At 52.6% G+C, this 19556-nt stretch overlaps 2 protein-coding genes and 1 long non-coding RNA gene across 8 annotated transcripts in view; all 3 read left to right on the top strand.

Annotated features, from left to right (window-relative positions):
- Nucleotides 1-2937, top strand: part of KDM3B (lysine demethylase 3B) — a 70334-nt gene extending 67397 nt beyond the window's left edge. For both annotated transcript variants that reach the window (XM_032336583.1, XM_032336582.1), the window contains one exon: nt 1504-2937. In XM_032336583.1, coding sequence (XP_032192474.1) covers nt 1504-1584 — 81 coding nt within the window. In that variant the 3' untranslated portion in view covers nt 1585-2937. The remainder of the gene's footprint in view (nt 1-1503) is intronic.
- Nucleotides 2938-4746: 1809 nt separating this feature from the next.
- REEP2 (receptor accessory protein 2) lies at nt 4747-10978 on the top strand. Of its 5 annotated transcripts, none has more exons than XM_032336584.1 (8): nt 4747-5138; nt 7008-7080; nt 7372-7448; nt 8547-8667; nt 8906-9019; nt 9335-9482; nt 9575-9708; nt 9783-10978. In XM_032336584.1, exons 1-8 carry the CDS (start codon nt 5107-5109, stop codon nt 9849-9851), a joined length of 768 nt encoding a protein of 255 aa, XP_032192475.1. In that variant the 5' UTR covers nt 4747-5106; the 3' UTR covers nt 9852-10978. The 5 variants fall into 5 exon arrangements, with proteins under 5 accessions (XP_032192475.1, XP_032192480.1, XP_032192478.1 ...); XM_032336589.1 differs by having other exon boundaries at nt 6929-7080; XM_032336587.1 differs by having other exon boundaries at nt 5107-5138; nt 9341-9482; nt 9578-9708.
- Nucleotides 10979-11343: 365 nt separating this feature from the next.
- LOC116586513 lies at nt 11344-16068 on the top strand. The gene is made up of 3 exons (XR_004284051.1): nt 11344-13825; nt 14442-14722; nt 14857-16068. It is a non-coding gene; the product is annotated as an uncharacterized LOC116586513 (long non-coding RNA).
- Nucleotides 16069-19556: the final 3488 nt, after the last annotated feature.

Here is a 19556-nt window from a genome sequence, read left to right as displayed (position 1 = left end):
TCCGTTCACATGGATAGAGGAGGTAACACTGATCCTATAGATAAAATGCATACGTATTTCAGACATCACTGCCATCAGGTCTACTTGGGATGTGTCACCTCCAGCACTCCCAGTCCTCTGTCACTGCTTAATTTTTTTCTGTAGTATTTTTCACTTAACTTTATGCATTTTATCTATTTGTTTCTATCCCTACTAGAATGTAAGCTATTTAAGCTCCATGAAGGCAGGGATTTTACTGTTTTATTCACTGCTTTTCCCTAGCACAATATCTGATACATACTAGGTACACAGTAAATATTTGTTGAATTAGTACAAAAATTTAATAAAGAATAGCAAAAGGGGGCTGTGTGCCCATCATTCAAGTTAAGAATTAAAGCATCGTATACATACAGACAAACAATATTAACACACAGAACAACTGCATTATTGAAGGTTCCGTGTACCCTTCCCCATCCTGTCTCCTTACTTTCCCTCCCCAGAAATCATCATTATCTTGGTTTAAAACTCTTTCCAGCTTGTTACTTAGTGACTTTTCTTCCTGCTTGATGTGTAGATTGTGTTCCTCTTAGACAATTAGAAAATACGTACAAGCACAAAGGGAAAAAATTTCCAATAATCTGACCTGCCCACTGTTGTTTTAGTGCATTCCTGTTAGTTCTAGGACCTTAGGCAAGGTTCTTGACCTCCAGACCTTGGTTTCCTCAGTTTCTCATGGGTAAAAATGGGGATATAGTAGAATCGACCTCGTAAGATGTGGAAAGGGTGAAATGAAAGTCCATGTAAAAAGCTTACCCGTAGGTGCCTGGGTGGCTCAGTGGGTTAAGCCTCTACCTTTGGCTCAGGTCATGATCTTATGGTCCTGGGATAGAGTCCCACACCAGGCTTTCTGCTCAGCTCGGAGGCTGCTTTCCCCTCTCTCTTTCTCTGCCTGCCTCTCTGCCTACTTGTGATCTCTCTCTGTCAAATAAATAAATAAAATCTTAAAAAGAAAGGAAAAAAAAAAAAAAAAGGCTTATCGGTAGTACCCAGCACTTAACTAAGCACTTAGATGAAAGTGATTATATAGTCTTTCAGTTGGATTCATCATTCTTTTCTGATTATAGACCTTTTAGCCTCTGTGATTTGTGAATCCTCTTTGGAATTGATTTGGGAAGTATGCGGTACTCGCTGACAGGTTTCCTCATTAATTAGTCTTTATAGGCTGTGTAAAACATATGCTTTTGTGGGGCTCCAGGTTGGCTCAGTCAGTTCAGTGTCTGCCTTCAGCTTAGGTCATGATCCCAGGGGCCTGAGATCGAGCTCCTTGCTCACGAGGGACTCTGCTTCTCCCTCTCCCTCTGCCTGCTGCTTCCCCAGCTTGTGCTCTTGAGAGCGTATGCACGCTCTCTCTTCATCAAATAAATAAATAAAATATTTTTTTAAAAAAAACACACACAACATACATTTTTGTTTGAGAATATAATATGGGGCCACCATGAACTGACTGCTGATTGCTCTCTCCAGGTGAAGAACATCATTTATCACGCAGTGAAAGATGCTGTTGGCACCCTCAAGGCTCATGAATCCAAATTGGCAAGGTCTTAGGCACGGAGAAACTCCAGACTCCCCTGTGAAGCAGGTCTTTCACTCACAACACATACAGGGAACGGCGGGGCTTCTCTGCTGGAGCAGAGGCCCTTCACTTGGAGCCAGTGTGGTCAGTATTAACAAACTCTCCAGCCACTCTTTTCTACGCTGCCTCAACACTGAAGGTTGACACAGGAAAGTCGCACTGTTCACACACACAGTTTCAGACTCCAAGCCAAGGGTGCCGCATCCCCATCCTGTGGTCTTTTGGGACTCTGAATTGCCTGAACGTTGCTGGGCTTTCCTGCACATTCTCGTGACTTGAGATCCATGGAAACTGGGAATGTGGGCACACCTTTCTTTTCTTTTTTCTCTCGTGCCTAGTGAAGTGGGAATCTGTTTGGAGGTAGGGGGAATCCCATAACTGGTACAAGTAGGGGCTAACTGCTTAAACATGCCTGGTGGAAGCCTGACAGTGTCTTTGCACGTGACCTCTGATACAGCCCATCCCAGGAGACGGGGTGAAGCCATTCCCCACAATCTCTCCCATGAACACTGGAGTCTTACAGGACCCAGGGAGAACCCACTGCTTTTCCCAGGAGGCTCCAGGATTAGGAAATGTGTGTATTTAGTGAAAAATAGGTTTGTAGTGAAATAGTTACTATTTCATGAAAGTAGATATTTTTAGAATTTTTGAAATACCACAGTTGTTTTCCTGGATTATGAGGAAAGGCACATTACATTTAGTCTTCCTTTCGATAAAAATCTTTGAAAAAATATGATTTTTAGAAATCAACTGCCCATTATAGCACAAAATCAGCCAAAGCAGAATTTAAAAGAATTGGCTTTTTAGGATTCTTTTAGTTTTCTTCCCCTCCCATCTCAGTCGTATCTTGTGGGAACAGCCAATTGAGAAAGAACTTTGTCGTGTCTGAGCTGTGGTGTGTTTTACAAATATGCACACTCATGACACAGGAACCATTTTCACCTATTACCAGCGTTCCCTTGGGACTCCTCTTACACTTCCAAATGCTAAGGAAAGTTTGATTTCCTACATGAGGCTTTTGGTTTTTGGGTTTTTTGTCCAGAAATATTTTAAGCAAAACTTTCCAACTCCGTGGAGTTTTATTAAGAATTTATTTGAAAATTATGGAATTCATTGGCCCATAGATACATTGGAAAATGTATCTATCTTCTTTCCAGCTGTACTGTAGTGCCCTGCAGGCTTGTTTATATGTTCACAGTTACTTTTTTTTTTTTTTTTAATAAAAGTCATTTACTGTAGAATACTTTTAATTTCACTTTCTGTATTTTAATTTTGTTGAAGGGCTGATTGGGATTTCCATGTTCTTATTAAAAATCTAACAAATCTGTTTGGAGTGGACTAAATTCTTCCTGTGCCAGCCATTCTAAAAAGTGAAGGCAGGTTGAATGTGGGTTGAAGATGGAGGATGGTTCACTTTCATATCTTCATTACATTGCTGCTTCCGATTACCCTTTGCTTCCTGAATTTGAGCCTTTTTGAGAGCGGAAAGTGCCAGGTCATTGTGGTCTGTGGGCTTGGGGTGGGGAGTGTGAAGGGAAAAGGTCACTTGAGTTAGAAGGTGGGAGAAAAGATGGGTTTTCCACAGTTTATGCTGTGTGTGAATGGAATGGGAAAGGTGAGGTCTTGATCTTCCTGCAGCAGTCAGGAGTGAGGGGGATGGGAGATGGCATGAGCAAGGTTTTGGGCAATTAGTAACAGGGTTCCTCAAAGCAGGTGGCCTGGCTGCCCACATAGGAAACTTGTGGCCCTGGATCCACCTCAGAGTTGATGGGAAAAGACCCAAATGGGTTTTGTTTTGTTTTTTAATCGAGCAGTAACTAAAATGGCTTGAGGACAGACTACATTCCCATTAGGAAAGGGCGCCTGGGTGGCTCAGTGGGTTAAGCCGCTGCCTTCGGCTCAGGTCACGATCTCGGGGTCCTGGGATCGAGTCCCGTGTGGGGCTCTCTGCTCGGCAGGGAGCCTGCTTCCTCCTCTCTCTCTCTGCCTGCCTCTCTGCCTACTTGTGATGTCTCTCTGTCAAATAAATAAATTTAAAAAAAAAAATCTTAAAGAAAAGGCCTTTTGAAAAGGAAGTTGTAAAGAATAGCAAGAGGGGTCATCAGAGGCTGCTTCTCCAGACCCTGTTGGAAAACATCTTCCAAAGTGCTTGAGCCTGGAAATACAATTATCAGGGTGGAAATAGACCATTGTGTGGTTCAAGGATACTGAGTTTGAATAGGACCATAACTGAAATACAGAACTCTGAGCATGTCCTTTCAGCCTGGGTGGGCATGGGTCGAAGCTGTGATCACCAGAAGACTTACACCTCCACTTAAAGAATGCAGAAGCTTTGAAATGGGACAGGAAAGGAAAGCTTTGGGGAGAAAAGGGGGTTGCAGAGGTTGGAGCTTTGTAGCTTTGGTAAAAATCAGGAGGCGGGCTAGCCTACATTCTGGATATAAATGTCTTCAGAATTAGGGCATACACTGCTGCCAGCGTTTGCTGATGGGGGTGGAACTGGAGCTCCTGGATCCATCTCCAACCTAGACATCAGGCCTCCAGCCCTTCTGTTTAAAGAGGGTCTGTCCTGGGGTATTCCCCTTGAGAGCATGGGCTCATTACCCTGCAAAGTGGAGCAAATGACAACCTAAAAAAAGCAGATGGGGGGGGGGGTCCTTCTCCAACTGGGGTGATTGGTGATGGCCAAGAAGGGGTAAGGTGGACAGGTGCAGCCATCCTTGACTTCAGGAGTTGCTGGGCGGGTGTCTTTACAGGTCCTGTAATTGGGGAGGACAGTTTGCTGGTCAGCAGTTGGGAGAAGTGGCCTGACTAAAGTAGATTTTATGAGTTACATCTTGGCAGCATGACTTAGTGGTTTTGTGACCTTGGCAAATTACTGAACTTCCCTAAGCATTCCATTTCCTTATCTTCAAAATGAGGATAATTCTAACCTCTGTCATGTGGAATGATAGTGAGGATTCCGTGAAGTAATGCGGGCAAAGCTCTTACCTCAGGGCCTGGCCGTTAGTAAGCACTGAATAAGTCATTCCTCAGGGGATGTTGAAGCCTTTTCAGCCCGGTGTGGTCAAGGCAGGAGGGCTAGGATCTTGGGATTAGGATGTCAGGATGGAACCTGAAGGCCTGTGAGGACCTCAAACCAGGGCTTGGAATCCAAGAAAGAGGAACAAGCGATTAGAGGAAGGCAGGGTGCTGAGGGTCAAAGGCGCATGCCCGGTGGTAGCAGGTGCAGGGGGCGCGCCGCCGCCGCCACCACCGCCGGGGCCTCCCCTTTAAGAGCCGCCACCGCCCACGGCCCGCCGCTGCGGCAGGGACCTCCCCTTTAACCGCGGCTGCTCGGCGCTCCGCGGCCCCCGCGGCGGCTGCTGCTGCTGCGGCTGCTGCTGCTACTGCGGCTCCTGCTGTCGCTGTCGCCGCCGCCGCCGCCCGACCTCCGGCACCTGCATCCTCGGCCCGGGCGGGTTCCGCCGGCCCTCGCCCCGCCCGGCCCCGCCATGGTGTCCTGGATCATCTCCCGCCTGGTGGTGTGAGTGCGGCGGTGGCGGGGCGCGGCCGGCTGGGAGGGGGAGGGGGAATAGGGTTGGGGGGTGAGGGGTGTGTTGAAGCCCTGGATGGACCGCTCCGTGGCTTCATACAACAGTCACCTAAGGCACATCGTCCCTATTTGGGGTCCCCGGAGACAAGACATGGGGTGTAGGACCTAGGACCGGAGCGGGGCATATTAGAGGAGCCATAGCACGCCCGGCTTCTCCTCCCTTTTATTTTTAATTTTCTTGCTCCTTTGCCCTCCCTCATCCCAGGGCTGGGCAGGATGGCCTGATTTATGAGGGGAGGTGGCATGTCCCCTCCCCCACCTAGCAGATGTCCGCTGGAGGGGCAACTCAGACCTGGGCCCTCATCTCCCTGCGGGGAGAGAGCTAATGGCAGAGTGGAAAGCAAAGCAGGGCCTCTTCATTCCATAGCTTGGGGCCATAGCTAACAGCCTTGGCCTCTACCCTCTTCTACTATCAGGACACTGGAGATGAGGGCACTTGCGCTAGAGCCCCCCCAGGGAGGACGTCTGGGTATTGGGAAGCAGAGATCCCCGGAGGACAAAGTGTGGGAGGGAACCGGGAGAGGATATGTGTGTTCAGCCTGGATTTGTGAAAGGCACAGAGGGGACTGCGTTAGGTGGCCTTCATTCCAGGCCAGCCACAGTGTGGAGCTACCGTCCCTGCCTCCTCCCCCCGGGCCCCAGAAGGGAAGGCTGCTCCCACACCCCACACTTTGTCCTTGAGGAGTCCGCCCCCACCCCATCTCCACAGGTCAGTTCAGAAGCTCCTGTTCTATGAGGCAGGTTCCTGTGAGAACAGGCACTACCCACACATTGTCAAGCAACTGGGCCTGGGAGGGGCTCTGCCTGGGCCTCAGCTAACCCCTGTCCCGGCTCAGGACCCTGTCCCTCAGCCTCCACTGTGGGGGACTGACAGCCCAGGGTTCCCTCCCTCTTGCCTTCTTCCCGTTCAGTTCTGTTAGATGCTTGTGTTCTGGCTCCCTCTAGACCTACCAGGATCTCCCTTCTTCCTCCCCCATCCCACCACAGAGGGAATCTTGGGGCCTTGTGCCTCCCTGTGGCCTTCAGAGTGGCTGCTTCTCTTACCTGGATGAGCTCCCTGAGGGCATCATTCCTCTTATTCCCTCACCTGTGCCCTTTATGTGGTCTCCAGTGGGGTCACTACCTGGTTGTACTCCAGCCAGAGTCTCCAGCCCAGCCTTCCCACTCCCTTGAGCTTGGTTCCAAGGCTGCTTACATGAGGTAATAAGCCTTTTTGCCCCTCTAGGGCCTCCTGCCCCTGTGCCCTCTGCTCCCCAGGTCCCCAGGGCCACAGTGGTGCCTCTGATTGCCACATAGAGGCCCTGTTAGGCAGTATCACATTCCCTTACAGACCTGGCCTTTCCCAGCCTGGCTCTGAGACAGGGAAGTAGAGGTTAAGAGCAGATGGGTATGAGTGAGCACCATATCTGGAGAAGGAAGACACCTATGGTGGTGACCGGACCCCACACACACACACTCTCCATGATATGTTTATGCATAACCAGCGATTATGGCTAAAGAGACCACACTGGACCCTCTGGCCTCTGGGTCTTTCTTCACCTAAAGGGTTGGAGAAAACCTGAACAATAAAGGGGAAAAGGCATCACCCTAACCATCCAGAGGCCTCTACGCTTGTGTATTACCCAAGGCTGAACTACTTTGACCATAACCACTGATCTGAATTCATCAGTCCAGCCGATGTGGCACTCTGGAGTTCTGTCCTTCTCCCCTTACCTACCCAGGGACTGACTGATGCAGAGCTGGGAGGGAGAGGCCACTGCTCTTGGCCGAGGGGACCAGTAACCCTGCCTGCCTCCCTAGGCTCATCTTTGGCACCTTGTACCCAGCCTATTCTTCCTACAAGGCCGTGAAGACAAAAAACGTGAAGGAATATGTGAGTTTGCGACACTTCATCTCCCATTCCCACCACCACATGGCAGAGATAGGGGAGGACCATGGGTCACATTACAGACTGGGTGACTTTGTACCAATGCCTCAGCACTAAGGAGACCCTGCTTCCAGAAGGTTCCTTTGTGTTCCTTTCCCCCAGGCCTGGTGGGATCCACAGGCAAAGTTGAGATCCTGAGTGTCCCTCCCCACCATACCTCCAGCATAGTTGGCATCAGACACGGGCTCCTGGGTGTTCCCTTGAGACCCCACCTGACACTCTCCTCTGTGCCTTCAGGTGAAATGGATGATGTACTGGATCGTCTTTGCCTTCTTCACCACAGCTGAGACGCTCACGGATATTGTGCTTTCCTGGTGAGGTCCAGCATCCCCACCCCTGCACCCCAAGGTCAGGGTTTAGACTCTACCCCACCAGCCAACCAAAGATTGAGAGCCGGGGTGGAGCCCCCCCACAGTCCCATGTGGTCCTGAATACCCACCCTCCCTGACATAGGTCTGGCTTGATCAGTAGAATAAGAGAAAGAGCCCCCACCTTTCTTTCTGGTGGCAGCCAAAGCACCCCTATAGAATGCAGATTATAGTTTTGTAGGTCTCAGTTTCACTGTTGGTAAAATAGGATTCAGTCTTGTAAAGTTCCAATGCTAGTATTTCAAAGCACTACTAGACTATGTTATGAGCCCTTGGAGGACAGAGAATGTCTTAATTGCCTATATGTATATTCACAGCAGGAGCTCAAAAAATGTTTATCGGGTGAGTATATGCCTCTTGGAAGAGAGGACTAACAGCACAGAATATTGTAAGACAAAGAGAAGAGAGTTTTATGGAGAGGTAGAGGAAAAAAGATGACTGCCTTTGTAGATTGTAAGGACCAGTGGCCCTTGAGAAAAACAGTTTTAGCAGAAGTTGAGTGGGGTCAGATTAGGAAAGAATAATGGGTTAGAAATTGAGGACAGTGAGCATGTATGCTTCTCGACACAAACAAAGCAAAAAGCTTTGTGAGAGTGTAGGAGATGTGAAGGAGTCTGTGGCCTAAGGAAAAGGAGCCAGGGAATGGACAACAATCCTTAAAAGCAAGAGGCATGTCATGACAGCAAGGGACGGGAGTCTTCCTCATGAGGGGGGAGGTCAGGAAGACAAGGGGGTGAGGACCCAGGAGCAGACCCCAGACAGAGGACTAGGAGTCTTTTGTCAGAGTAAGATGCCTAGTGCAGAGAGCCACTGCTGGGGGTTGCGGGGGTGGTTAATTCTTGCTGGGGGCACTTCTCACCAACCCACTTGGAGTCTCAGCTGAGCCTCCCATTCTCCTGGAGATGAGAAATGCCCAGTCACCCGAGCCACGTGGGGACCCCAGTGCACTAAGGGGTGGGGGGCTAGCCAAGGTCTTGCAGGGGATCAGCTCACCCCCTGAGTCCCTATCCCAGGCTCTACCACTTGCCTCTCTCCCACCAACAGGTTCCCCTTCTACTTTGAGCTCAAGATCGCCTTTGTGATATGGCTGCTGTCCCCTTACACCAAGGGCTCCAGTGTGCTCTACCGCAAGTTCGTGCACCCGACACTGTCCAACAAGGAGAAGGTTTGCCCCCACTCTCAGCTGACTTCCTCGCCTGCCCCAGGCCGAGGCAGCCTAGTGCCTGTAGCTGTGTACATTTGTGGCTCTCCCTGTGGGTGCCCAGAACCTGAAGTGATCTGCCAGGGCCCTGGCCTCCTGGAGCAGGCTGTGTGCCTTTGTCCAGGTGTGAACAAAGGCAGGGCAGGGCCTGGCCAGTGGGGCCCACCCCTTACCTCCCACTCCTTCCCCTCCAACCCCTCAGGAGATCGACGAGTACATCACCCAGGCCCGAGACAAGAGCTATGAGACCATGATGAGGGTGGGCAAGAGGGGCCTGAACCTGGCTGCCAATGCCGCGGTCACAGCCGCTGCCAAGGTGAGATGGGGGCAGACCCAGGCTCCCAGGACTCTACCTTGCCTGTTTCATGCCCCTGGCCAAGCCCCTTTTTGTTTACTCTGTCCTTGGGGCTCTGCCAGCCCCGGGCTGTGTGATTTCCACTCCCTGGGCCAGATTCCTCATCTGTCCAAAGGGATGGTGTGTGGCAATGCCACCCTGTCCGTGCTGCTGTAGGACAGGGTGAGGACAGTGTGGGGAAAGCACTGAGCTCGGGGGCTGCTCGTGCTCCATGGTGACCTCTCTCTCCACCCCGCCCCTTCCTCCGGTTCTCCCGGTGCGTGGTGGTGACCCTAGGGCCAGGGGGTGCTATCAGAGAAGCTCCGGAGCTTCAGCATGCAGGACCTGACCCTGATTCGGGATGATGATGCGCTGCCCCTGCAGGGGCCTGACAGCCGGCTCCGATCCAGCCCCGGCAGCCTCCTGGACACCATCGAGGACTTAGGTACAGGCAGGGCTCCAGGCTGGGAGGGCCAGAGGGCATGGAGGCCAGGCGAGAGAGCCGCCAGACCTCTGCTCTCCTTCGCTCCCCCAAAGCAGGAGATGACCCTGCACTGAGTTTAAGGTCTAGCACGAACCAGGCAGATCCCCGAACAGAGACCTCTGAAGATGATATGGGAGACAAGGCCCCTAAGCGGGTCAAACCTGTCAAAAAAGTGCCCAAAGCTGAGGTGAGAGCTTGCGGACATGGGGAGGGGATGTGAGCCTCGGCTGAGCCCTCTGACATCCTCTCTCCCTCCTACAGCCACTGGCTTCCAAGACACTGAAGACCCGGCCCAAGAAGAAGACCTCTGGCGGGGGTGACTTGGCTTGAGGTCCTGACGCCCCACAGGCTGCAGAGCCCCTGCTCCACACTGTGCCAGTAGCCCATGTGTCTCAGGCCCCAGGTCCCCTCCGATGGCTGCCTGCCCAGTGACCACTCCTCTGGAGGGGCTTGGAAAAGAGGAGGGAGGCCCTGCTGTGGGGGTGGAGGGTAGCGGCTGGAGGAGTTCCTGAGGACTGAGCCACCCAAGGAGGTGGGGGCTCCGTAGAGCCAAACTGCTATTCTCCCTGCTCCAGTCCTGTCCCCACCCACCCAGTGCCTTGCTGAAGACCATGGCCATTCCCTTTTCTGAGGTCCTAACATGCCCCCACTGCTCTCTCTGGGGTGGGGGTGGGGGGTACTCAGAGCCCAGAATGACCAGAGATGGGCCCGAGGGTACCTGGGAGACCAGGAAGGAGTGGAGAAGGCTTCAGAGAACCTGGGCAAGAGCTCAGGCCTTAATGTGTGTTTGAAGGACCAGGATGGCCAGGCCAGAGCTACAGTTGAGGGTAATGGGTAGGGCTGTGTGCTATATGTCTCCATTAAAAAGAAGTGGGGTTCTGGGGGTATGCGTGTGAGAGTGTGTGTGTGTGTGTGTGTGTGTGTGTATTTCTGGGTCTAGGGCTGGGGTGGGGGGGTTGGGTAAAGGACTTTCCTGCCGGCAGCTACCACCCCCCACCTCAAGCCCCTCCCTGCTGTCGGCCTTCTTTCCTACTCTCAGACCACCCTGAGAGGATGGGATTTTGAGGGCCTCTTACCTCCTCCTCCGCCCTTGATAGCCTTTCGCCTCTTCCCCTTCCTGCCCTGCCCCTGTGCTGGGCTCCTCTGCCTCAGGGCCCACTGTAGAGGCCCCTGCTGAGCCAGCTCCTTTCCTCATCACCTGGGGGCTCATCTTCCTTTCCCCCAGAGCCCCCTTCCTGTGCCAAGCAAACTGGGCCCCATGTGAGCAGACTCTTAGGAGCCCAGCCTTTGCCCCCACACTCTACCCCCGCTTCTGCCATGGCTTCGGTCAGGGCCAGGAGAAGTGTGTGAAGAAAAAAAAAAATTTAGGAGCCAAAAGGCTTCCAATTCTGTGGAAAGAGGGTGCCCATTGGACCTTTGGCCCTGGATGAGCCAATAAACCGAATTCTGGCACCTCATGCGTTTCAGCCTCTGTGCTTTGTTCTCACCTGTCCCATCCACGGGTGAGAAGGACCTCAAGTGAAAAGCAGAGCCCAGCTGTGGGGGGGACAGGGGAAGAGGTCGGACTGTGGACCCCAGGAGTTCCATTCTCCAAGATACGAGATGGGCTTCAGCTGGTTCCATCTGGGGAGATGGTTTGGAGGCTCAAGGTACAGCCAGGGGAGGGTTGCCTTGGTGGTTCAGTCAGTTAAGGGGCTGACTCCTGATTTCAGGTCAGGCCCTAATCTCAGGATCCTGGGATCAAGCTGTGCTCAGCGGGGAGTCTGCTTCAGGATTTTTTTCTCTCTCCTCTGCTCCTCCCCCCTGCTTGCTTGCCGTTCTCTCTCTCTCTCAAATAAATAAATAAATCTTAAAAAAAAAAAAAAAAAAAAGATACAGCCAGGACAGTAGAAGGGATCAGGAGTTGAGGGCTGGGGGCCCCAACCCTCAAGGTTGTCTTGTCCCTCAGAATCCTGCCCAGAGACCTCCTGCCCCAGTGGACCTTCCGGTACCTCATAGAAAGTGCCGGTGTAAGCTTTAAGGACAAAGACCTTCATAAGGCTCCCAGGGAAGGGGAGATAGGATTTGGGGGCTGCTGGGCAGGGCGGAGGGATTAGATGGCCACAGGGCCCAGAAAGGCTAAAGAATGTTGGAGAGGAGAGCTGTGAGCCAGAGACTCTGAAAGGAAGAGACAGGTAGGCTGAGGGAAGACTGGGTAATGGGGAACCAGCCTCATAGTGTATGTCTGACCCTGGGGACAGAAGGAGGACAGGACCAAAGGCAGGGGCCAGAGAGGCCGTCCCTGTGGCACCTGGAGGGAAGCCTTGAGCCTTGGGCTGCTGGGCTGGGTTGGAGGAGAAAGGGAGCGAGGGGGAGCATATGGGGTCTGAGTCCTTGGGAGCTAGAGCCAAGGCCACCAGGGGCCAAGGGGCACAGCCGGCTGGGAGTGAGACCTGCAAGGCGGTGCCCAGAGAAAGGGAAAGGATGGCACAGGAGCAGTGGTAGCATGGGAGGAGAAAAACAAAGGAAAAGAGTGGAGAGGGAGGGGGTAGAGAGAGCAAGGCAAGGAGGAGGAAAGGAGAAGGGAGCGGAGAAACAGCCGCATGCACAGCCTTGTGGAAGGAAAACGGAGGCAGAGTACAGGGTGGGGCACAGCGTGTGTGGTGGCTTGGCCCCAGGTCTGCAGAAAGTCTACCGACTTTCCCGTCCCTTCCCCAGCATCACAGAGGTATGTCCTCCTGCCACACTTGCGCTCAACTGGCCAAGAACCTCCCGAACTGACGTCGCAGTGGAGGTGGGGCGAGAACGGTCCTTTTCATCTTCCCTAGAGTCCTCCAGTCAACAGATCTTGGAAGTTTATTCCTCTCACCACTGGCCTCTGGGCAAATTGGCCCCTTTCTCTCTCTGAAAGGAGAGGATGTGTCAGGATAGAATTCAGGAGAGAGACTTCCTTATTCTAGAAAGATCTCCAGAGAGCAAGATGCTGCAGTCTCAAGCTAGCAGCTACCATATGGTCAAGAAACCAGGTTAGGCCCTCTCTAACCTAAATCCCATTTGCTGCATAACATGAACATGCGCAAGAGCATGTGCGCGCGCACACACACACACACACACACACACACACCCCTGCAGTGACCGGTGGCTAAGGAGGTCACTGCCAGTTTCCCCCTGCCAGGCTCTCTGTGCACATCTGGGTTTCTCTGTGTCAACAGGAACATGCTCAGATTTCCAAGCTCCTCAGTCTGTTGCCATGGGAACATTCAGTCAAGTCTCCTAGAACTCGGCACTGGGCCTGGCCCCTGTGGTGCAGGGGAGGAGAGGAGAGGTGGAGGGTGACAATGAGATGGAGGGAAAGGCTCCTGGGAGGGGCTGGTGGGACACATTTGGGTCAAGGTGACATCTTGCTATCTCATTCCTTGGGACCACCTGCCCTCTCTCGTCTGTCTCAGTAGACCTCTAGGCCCGAGCAGTGGGGAAAAGATGTCAGAACAGAGGCTAGAGCTCGGTGGAGGATTCTTGATCACTGCCTGGGTCACCAGGAAGTTATTGAGGGATATTAGCTTTTGAGTGGGAGCTGAGGTCCGTCTAGCCCTGTGTCCCATGCTCAAACCATCTTGGGGACACTGGGCAGCCCTCCAGGTCTGAGGTCCCTGGGTAGAATGTCCTCAGGGCTGGAGCTGCTTTAGCTGGCTCCCCCTCCCTTTCTTGTGTGTGTCCCACACCCTGAGAACCTGCTTAAAATGGGATTTCCAGGCTGTGACGTCAGAGGAAAGCCAGCAGCAGCTCCAGCCTGTGCCAGCTCTTCCTTGATCAGCAGGGCTGAGCCGATCCTTGCTCAGCCTGGAGGAAAGAGCGTTAGCAGAGAAGGGAGGGTTTCTGAGGGCTCTGAATCATGGTCCCCATATCAGTGCCATCCATGATAGTAGGGAGAGACAGTAATAGGGAGAGGCAGGCTAAAGCCACAGCTGGCTTCCTCACGGCCTTAAATTTCAGCCAGTTCGTGGTCATTTCCCTCCCCAGTTTGTCTAGTTTTTCCCTCTCTGTGCTGAGTCAGGCCTTCCTGGTGGAGGAGGGTACCTCAAGTATTAAAGCCATTTGGGTTCTGCCTGAGAACTTGTCCCATATCTAGGCTGGAGGCCGGGAGGGATCGGAGGGATACCTGCAAGGATGGAGAAGCCCACTAGGTGGCGCAGCTCACTCTCAGTGTGGGATTCCCCACCCCTGCAGGGGAGACTCTTCATGCAGTCTGCCTAAGGTCTGGTGAGCAGGGCGCCTCATGCCCCACTCCGTGGAGTTGGAGATTCATGAAGAAAACATCCTTACAGGTGCATGAAACAGCTATGGATTCTCAAACCATCACTTCCCAAGCCCAGCCTGTGTGCCCACACCCAGTATTCTCACCAGGGGATGGTCAGACCCAAAGGGCGGGTACTCCCCTTGGGTGAGGATCAGGCACCCTCCTGGAATCAGAGGAGTTGCCAAGCTGACCCTGGGAGGGCCCTGCAGCCCAAGGGACCCAACATGGGTTTCTGAAATGATTATCTAGAGGGACTGCTGGAGCTAATTTCAAGGTCAGGTGAGGAGAGGGACCCAAGATGTGGCAAAGGATAGGGAACTTGGGAGGGCAGGTGAGGTCCAGAGGGAAGGAAGCACCCTTGGCCACAGAATTCTCTGGATATGATTTCCCTGCTGGCCACAGTGGCAGTCCCAGGCCTGCCCCAGGTTTTCCTATTTCCTGCTGCTTCCCTTATTTTCATCTGGGGCACTGCAGGATTAAAAAAGGAGAGAAAAGACCCTAATTTCCAAGCGCTGGGATCCCAAGATACTTTTGCAAGAGCCAAGGCTGGGGCTCCTTAGTGACCTACCTTTCTCTGACCTCTTCCCCAAAATGACCCCACCAGCCCTGCATCCCTAATGAATTACCCTCTCCTTTTGTCCCAGCCAGATGAGTGATCAATAAATAATGCTGCTTGAAATATTGATGGCGAATTTTACACAAGCATCCCTCAGCTGTGCCTGTCATTGGGGAACTCGAGAGCTGACAGAGAACTGCATGGCCCCCCCAGAGAGCCCTCTCCTCTCTCTGCCAACAGAGGGTCTATCTTTGCCAAGATTTCAACCTGTTCCCATCTCAGCCAGAATCATGAGTCACTCCCATCAAGTAAGGAGAGGGAAGGTACCCCAGAGACTCAGCCAGCAACTTCCAACCTGGCAAGCATCAGGTAAGCTAAACCAAGCAGAGACCCTTCTTGATACTTTTGTCTCAAGACAAAGAGATCCCATTTCCTATGTTCCACATCCACCTTGGACCTGAGGGATGACTCAGAAGGAGACCTGCACGTTCCCTGTCCCCTAGGTTGACTGTTTAGAGCATGAGCAGCAAGGACTCACAGGCTCCCAGACTTCTCTGGCCCACATCACTGTCATCTGGTTTTGTTGTCCCTGGAAGAAGGGGAGAAGAGAAGAGGAGCAGGTGGAAACTCTTGAGCCTTCTTGAGCCCAACTCACCCGGTGCCAGCGCCCTCTGTGGCAGAAGCCAGGCACACTCAGATCTCTGTGTGCACAGTGCCTTCTGCCCAGGCACTCTTGTTCAGCTCCACTTGGTCATCTCCTGCCTGCAAGTCTCAGCTTGGATGTGATGTCCCCACTTCATCCCATGGGGTTCCTGTGGCATCCTGCTCCTCTTCCCAACACTTCCCCCTGGTGGTCATTGCCTATTTCCCCACCAGACTGAAAGCCAGAGTATAGATGATGTCTACCTGGCTCACGGTTTCCCCAGCATCTAGCACACAATAAGCCCCCGGCACATTTTTGTGGAATGTTCGAATGCTATCCCTCTAGCATTCTTCCACTCCTGAGAAAACACCAACCTTCAAACCTCGGTGTCTCTCTGCTGAGGATGTCTGCCTGCACCTGAGGATAGGTGTCCAAACTAAACAGCAGCAGCCCAGATCAGCGTCCCTTGCTCTGACTCCCCCTGCTTGTGCTCATGCTCACTTGCTCTCCTTTCTCTCTCTCACACACACAGATGGGAGTCAGCTTTCCAGCCACATTCAGTTCTCACTTTAATTCAAAAGCTAAATTGGGAAGAAGAACAGCTTCACACTCCCAATTTAGCCTGGGAGAGAAAAAGGGAGACAGCCTGGATTTGCCAAAGAAAGGAGAAAAGCTGGGTGGGGGGTGGGGGATTGGGGGCAAACATACCCAGAGCCCAAGGGAAGACAATGAAACCCTCACCACCCAGCTCCTAAAAATAAACCATCCTGTGGTTTATCCTGTCACCCCAGAGTGACCCCTGTTAAGCCTCTTTCCCATACAAGTGCAGCCATTCGGAGCATTACCCCAGTCCAGGGATGGGATGAGGGGAGCTGGAGAAAATTGTGGTTATTAAAACTATGAAAAGAGGGAGATGCTGCTGCTTTGGTCACTGGTAGTACAAAATCAGGAAGTCCTTCTTAAATCTAACTTTAATCCCTCTTGCGATAGCTGATGGATGATGAATAAAAAGAGAGTCTGGGGGCGCCTGGGTGGCTCATTTGGTTAAGCGTCTGCCTTTGGCTCAGGTCATGATCCCAGAGTCCTGGGCTCGAACCCCGCATCGGGCTCTCTGCTCTGTAGAAGCCTGCTTTTCCTTGGGCCTGCCACTCCCCCTGCTTGTGTTCCCTCTCTCTGTCAAATAAATAAATAAAAACCTTTTTTTAAAAAAGAAAAAGGAAAAAAAGACACTGAGTCCAATGTCAGCTTGAAGACTAGGTCGTCCTGCCAGGATGGTCCTCTCTGAGGCTTGACGAAGGGAAATCGAGTCCTAGAATTTCCAAAGACCCCTCCCTTTGCTCATCGGAACAGAAGTGCCACTTCAGCATGGAGCGCAAGGAACACTCCTCTGGGGACATTTCTGAGGATGAAGATTTATTTATTTATTTGAGAGAGCGCACTGGGGAGTGGGGGTGGGTGGAGCAGAGAGAGGATCTTCAAGCAGACTCCCCGCTGAACGGCTCAATGTGGGGCTCAGTCTCACAACCCTGAGATCATTACCTGAGCAGAAGCAAAGACTCAGCTGTGAGACTGACTGAGCCACCCAGGGGCCCGCATTCCGCAGGACAGGAGCTAACGCTTCCTACCTCTTATCTCCTCTTATCAGTATGATTATCTGGAGGGAAGCTCTTCTTCCTGGTTCTGTATTCCAGGTTCCTCTTCAGTCACTCATTTTAACTTCGCCCAAAACAGAGTTCCCGGAAGGGTGAAGTAAATAAGGGGCTGGTTAGATAAGGAAAAAGAGAAGACCCTTCCCTCCAGTCTCTCCAACTACCCTATTGCCACAGTACCGAGGGGAAAGGAAGCGCCTTTAGGCTGAGCAGCCTGTCAGTAAATTTGGGTGTCCAGTATTCTTGCTCTCTGCCACTGGCTGGGAGGCCCCTGAAGGGAGTGTGTGATAGCCAATACGGAGGCCTGCAGATCTCACCCTCTCTCCTGGACGACTGCATGGTTTCTTGGCTAGTCTCACACCGGCACTCCACACCCAGCCTCCAGCAGAATTGCCCATTGGCTCTCTGACTGCTCAGAAGAACTTCAGTGGATGGGAACCAGATAAGGGGCTCCCACAATCGCTGTGTGTTCCCCACGATAGCACATTTCACACTGTTGTGATTGCCTGTTTGTCTGTCTCCCCCAACAGACGTGAACTACAAAAGAGGGAGTCACCTTTTTACTTCTGTTTGTATCTTTAATGCCTAGAGGAGCAGATGTTTGATAAGTAACTGTTGAAATGACTTGTTCACAGGTCTCTCCGCCCTGTTCAACCTCACCCTTAGAGGGTAAAAGCTCTGTCCAGTCTGTCCCTGGGCCCCCAGAGAACCTGTGGTTCTTGGCATAAGGTGGGTTTCAGCCAGAGGTTCAGAAGCCAGACTATGTGGATTGAACTCTTGGCTCCCTGACTGCCCAGCTCGCTCACCTTAATCAAGTCACCCGCCCTCTCTGAGCCCCCTTCCTCATTAATGAAATGGGGGTGAGAATCGTACCTATTTCACAAGGCATTGTGAAGACCAATGCCTGTCCAGTTGTTCAGCACAGAGCCTGTGACATAGTCAATGTGTCTTGCGGGTGGGGTGGGGGTAGAGAATCCATTTAGAGATTAAGGAAAATCAGGAGAAATAAGCACCCACCACTGACTGCTGCGTCCTGGTGTTTTGGGGTGGGGGAGTGAAGCGAGTGCCACAGTGGGGTAACCCCGGGAGCTGCCCATCCCCGCCTTCCCTCCCCCTCCCACCAGGTCGGCAGAGTCCAAGCTCACCCACCATGAAGCTGAGCAGCCCCGGAGCTGGGCTGGGCGGTGGTGAGGGGCCAGAAATAACCACCGTTGCTATTCCTGCTTTTCTAGGCTGGATGGGAACGCTGCCTCTCTCATCTAAAGGCTGCTCTAGACTTCCTGCACATCAGTGGGCTCTTATGTAACGCTCCCCTCCCTCTGCCTGCCCAACGAGCTTCCAGAGATTTCTACAGCCAGCTTTGCTGCACACTCAGCTGGGGGTGGGGGAAGCAAAGAAGTCACCATAGGCCAGATTGTCCTCTAAGCCCAGGGTCCTGACAGCCCCAGGCCTGGGACAGGGGCCACACAGCACAGGGTAAAGGGACTGATGTCCAAGGACAGAAGCCTTTTCTAGCATCTGCTCATTAACTCTGGGGTGGAAAGGACCCAGAGAGCCCCACCGGAGTGTTCACCCACTCTCCGCCCTTAACAGATTCTCTGTGCCATCTCTCCAAATTACTATACCTCGGGGTTCTCCCCTTCAGGCCCAACCTGACAATGTCTGACACGTGATTCCTTAGGCAGACTCTAAGGACAGCAACCCAAACCCCAACTCTCTTGGGCAGATCCCCCAACCTTGGCCAAATCCTCCACGGTCTCTTCCTACAGCTCCTGGATCCCATCGGAGCATGCCAGGTCCCCTCTTCAGAGCCAGGGGCCCCCTCCGCCTTAGGCCTCAGCATCCCTCCATATCAGCCCTTCTCAGAACTTGTGCTTCTCCACCTGTCCTAGGACTCGGGGTTCTTCTCTGGCACCCAACTTCCCCATCTATAATAGGAGCGCATGAGATGGCTTCACACCTGAACACTCTGGGGTGATTTTTCATCTCCCCTGGTCCTTCTTCATGTCTCCAAGCGTTCTCTTCTGTCAGTTCACCTTTGGCCTTCCCCCACACCACTGCCAGACCTGGCCTCTTCAGGTTTTTCCTCGCCCTTCACAACCCTTCACAGGGTGGGAGCAGAGCTGCCCCCCGACCTACTGAAGGCCAGGCCCTCCATATTTCCGGCAGAACCCATCAGCTATCGGAAAGAGTGACAGGCACCCCATATAGAACTGAAGGGAGAGTCACTTCCTGAGCCCGAGGCTGGGCCACCACCGTGGCAAACCACGAACTGAGCAGCACATGTGGGTGCTGACGTAGTCCGGGGCTGGGGAGGAGGAAGTGGCAATGGAAAAAGGGGCTTGCTTTCCTCTGAGAGCGGCAGCCTGCTCAGCCATGGCTCAAGTTTCTGAGACATGATGGTTCCCACTGGCCTTCACTTAGAGCCTCAGCTGCTGTGGACAAGTTCCGTCCTGCTCTCGGACTCTGCCCCCTACTCCTCTTGTTTGCAAGAAAAGTCAGAGTGTAGAGGGCAGCTCAAACCTGCACACCCTCTGAAAGCATCTCCTCTTTCCCTGGACTTCTGGCACCAGTCACCCAGGGGGCCAGGTGTGAGTCCCAGCCTCACCCCTAATGCTTCTTTAAGTCCTGTAGATACCTGGGCCAGGCTGCAGGAGTGGTTCTGAGTCTTTCTTTCCCCCAACCTTCCTTAAAAGTCTTTCCCTTTAGGCTCCAGGCTGGTTGACCTCAAGGGTTGTTGGTCACAAGTTAGGTACTCAAACCCCCAAATGAGATTTGGCTCCTTGGGAGGGGTCTTTTTTCTCTGTCTCCTCCCCTTTCAGTGCCCCCAGTCAGAGCAAATGGGAATGTGCCATTGGCCAAAAGACGGACCATACTAGAATGGGGATAACCTAGATGCCTCCAGCCCTAT

Source organism: Mustela erminea, chromosome 3, assembly GCF_009829155.1.
Source record: "Mustela erminea isolate mMusErm1 chromosome 3, mMusErm1.Pri, whole genome shotgun sequence".
Lineage (NCBI taxonomy): Eukaryota > Metazoa > Chordata > Mammalia > Carnivora > Mustelidae > Mustela > Mustela erminea.
This window is presented reverse-complemented; position numbering and strand designations above follow the sequence as displayed.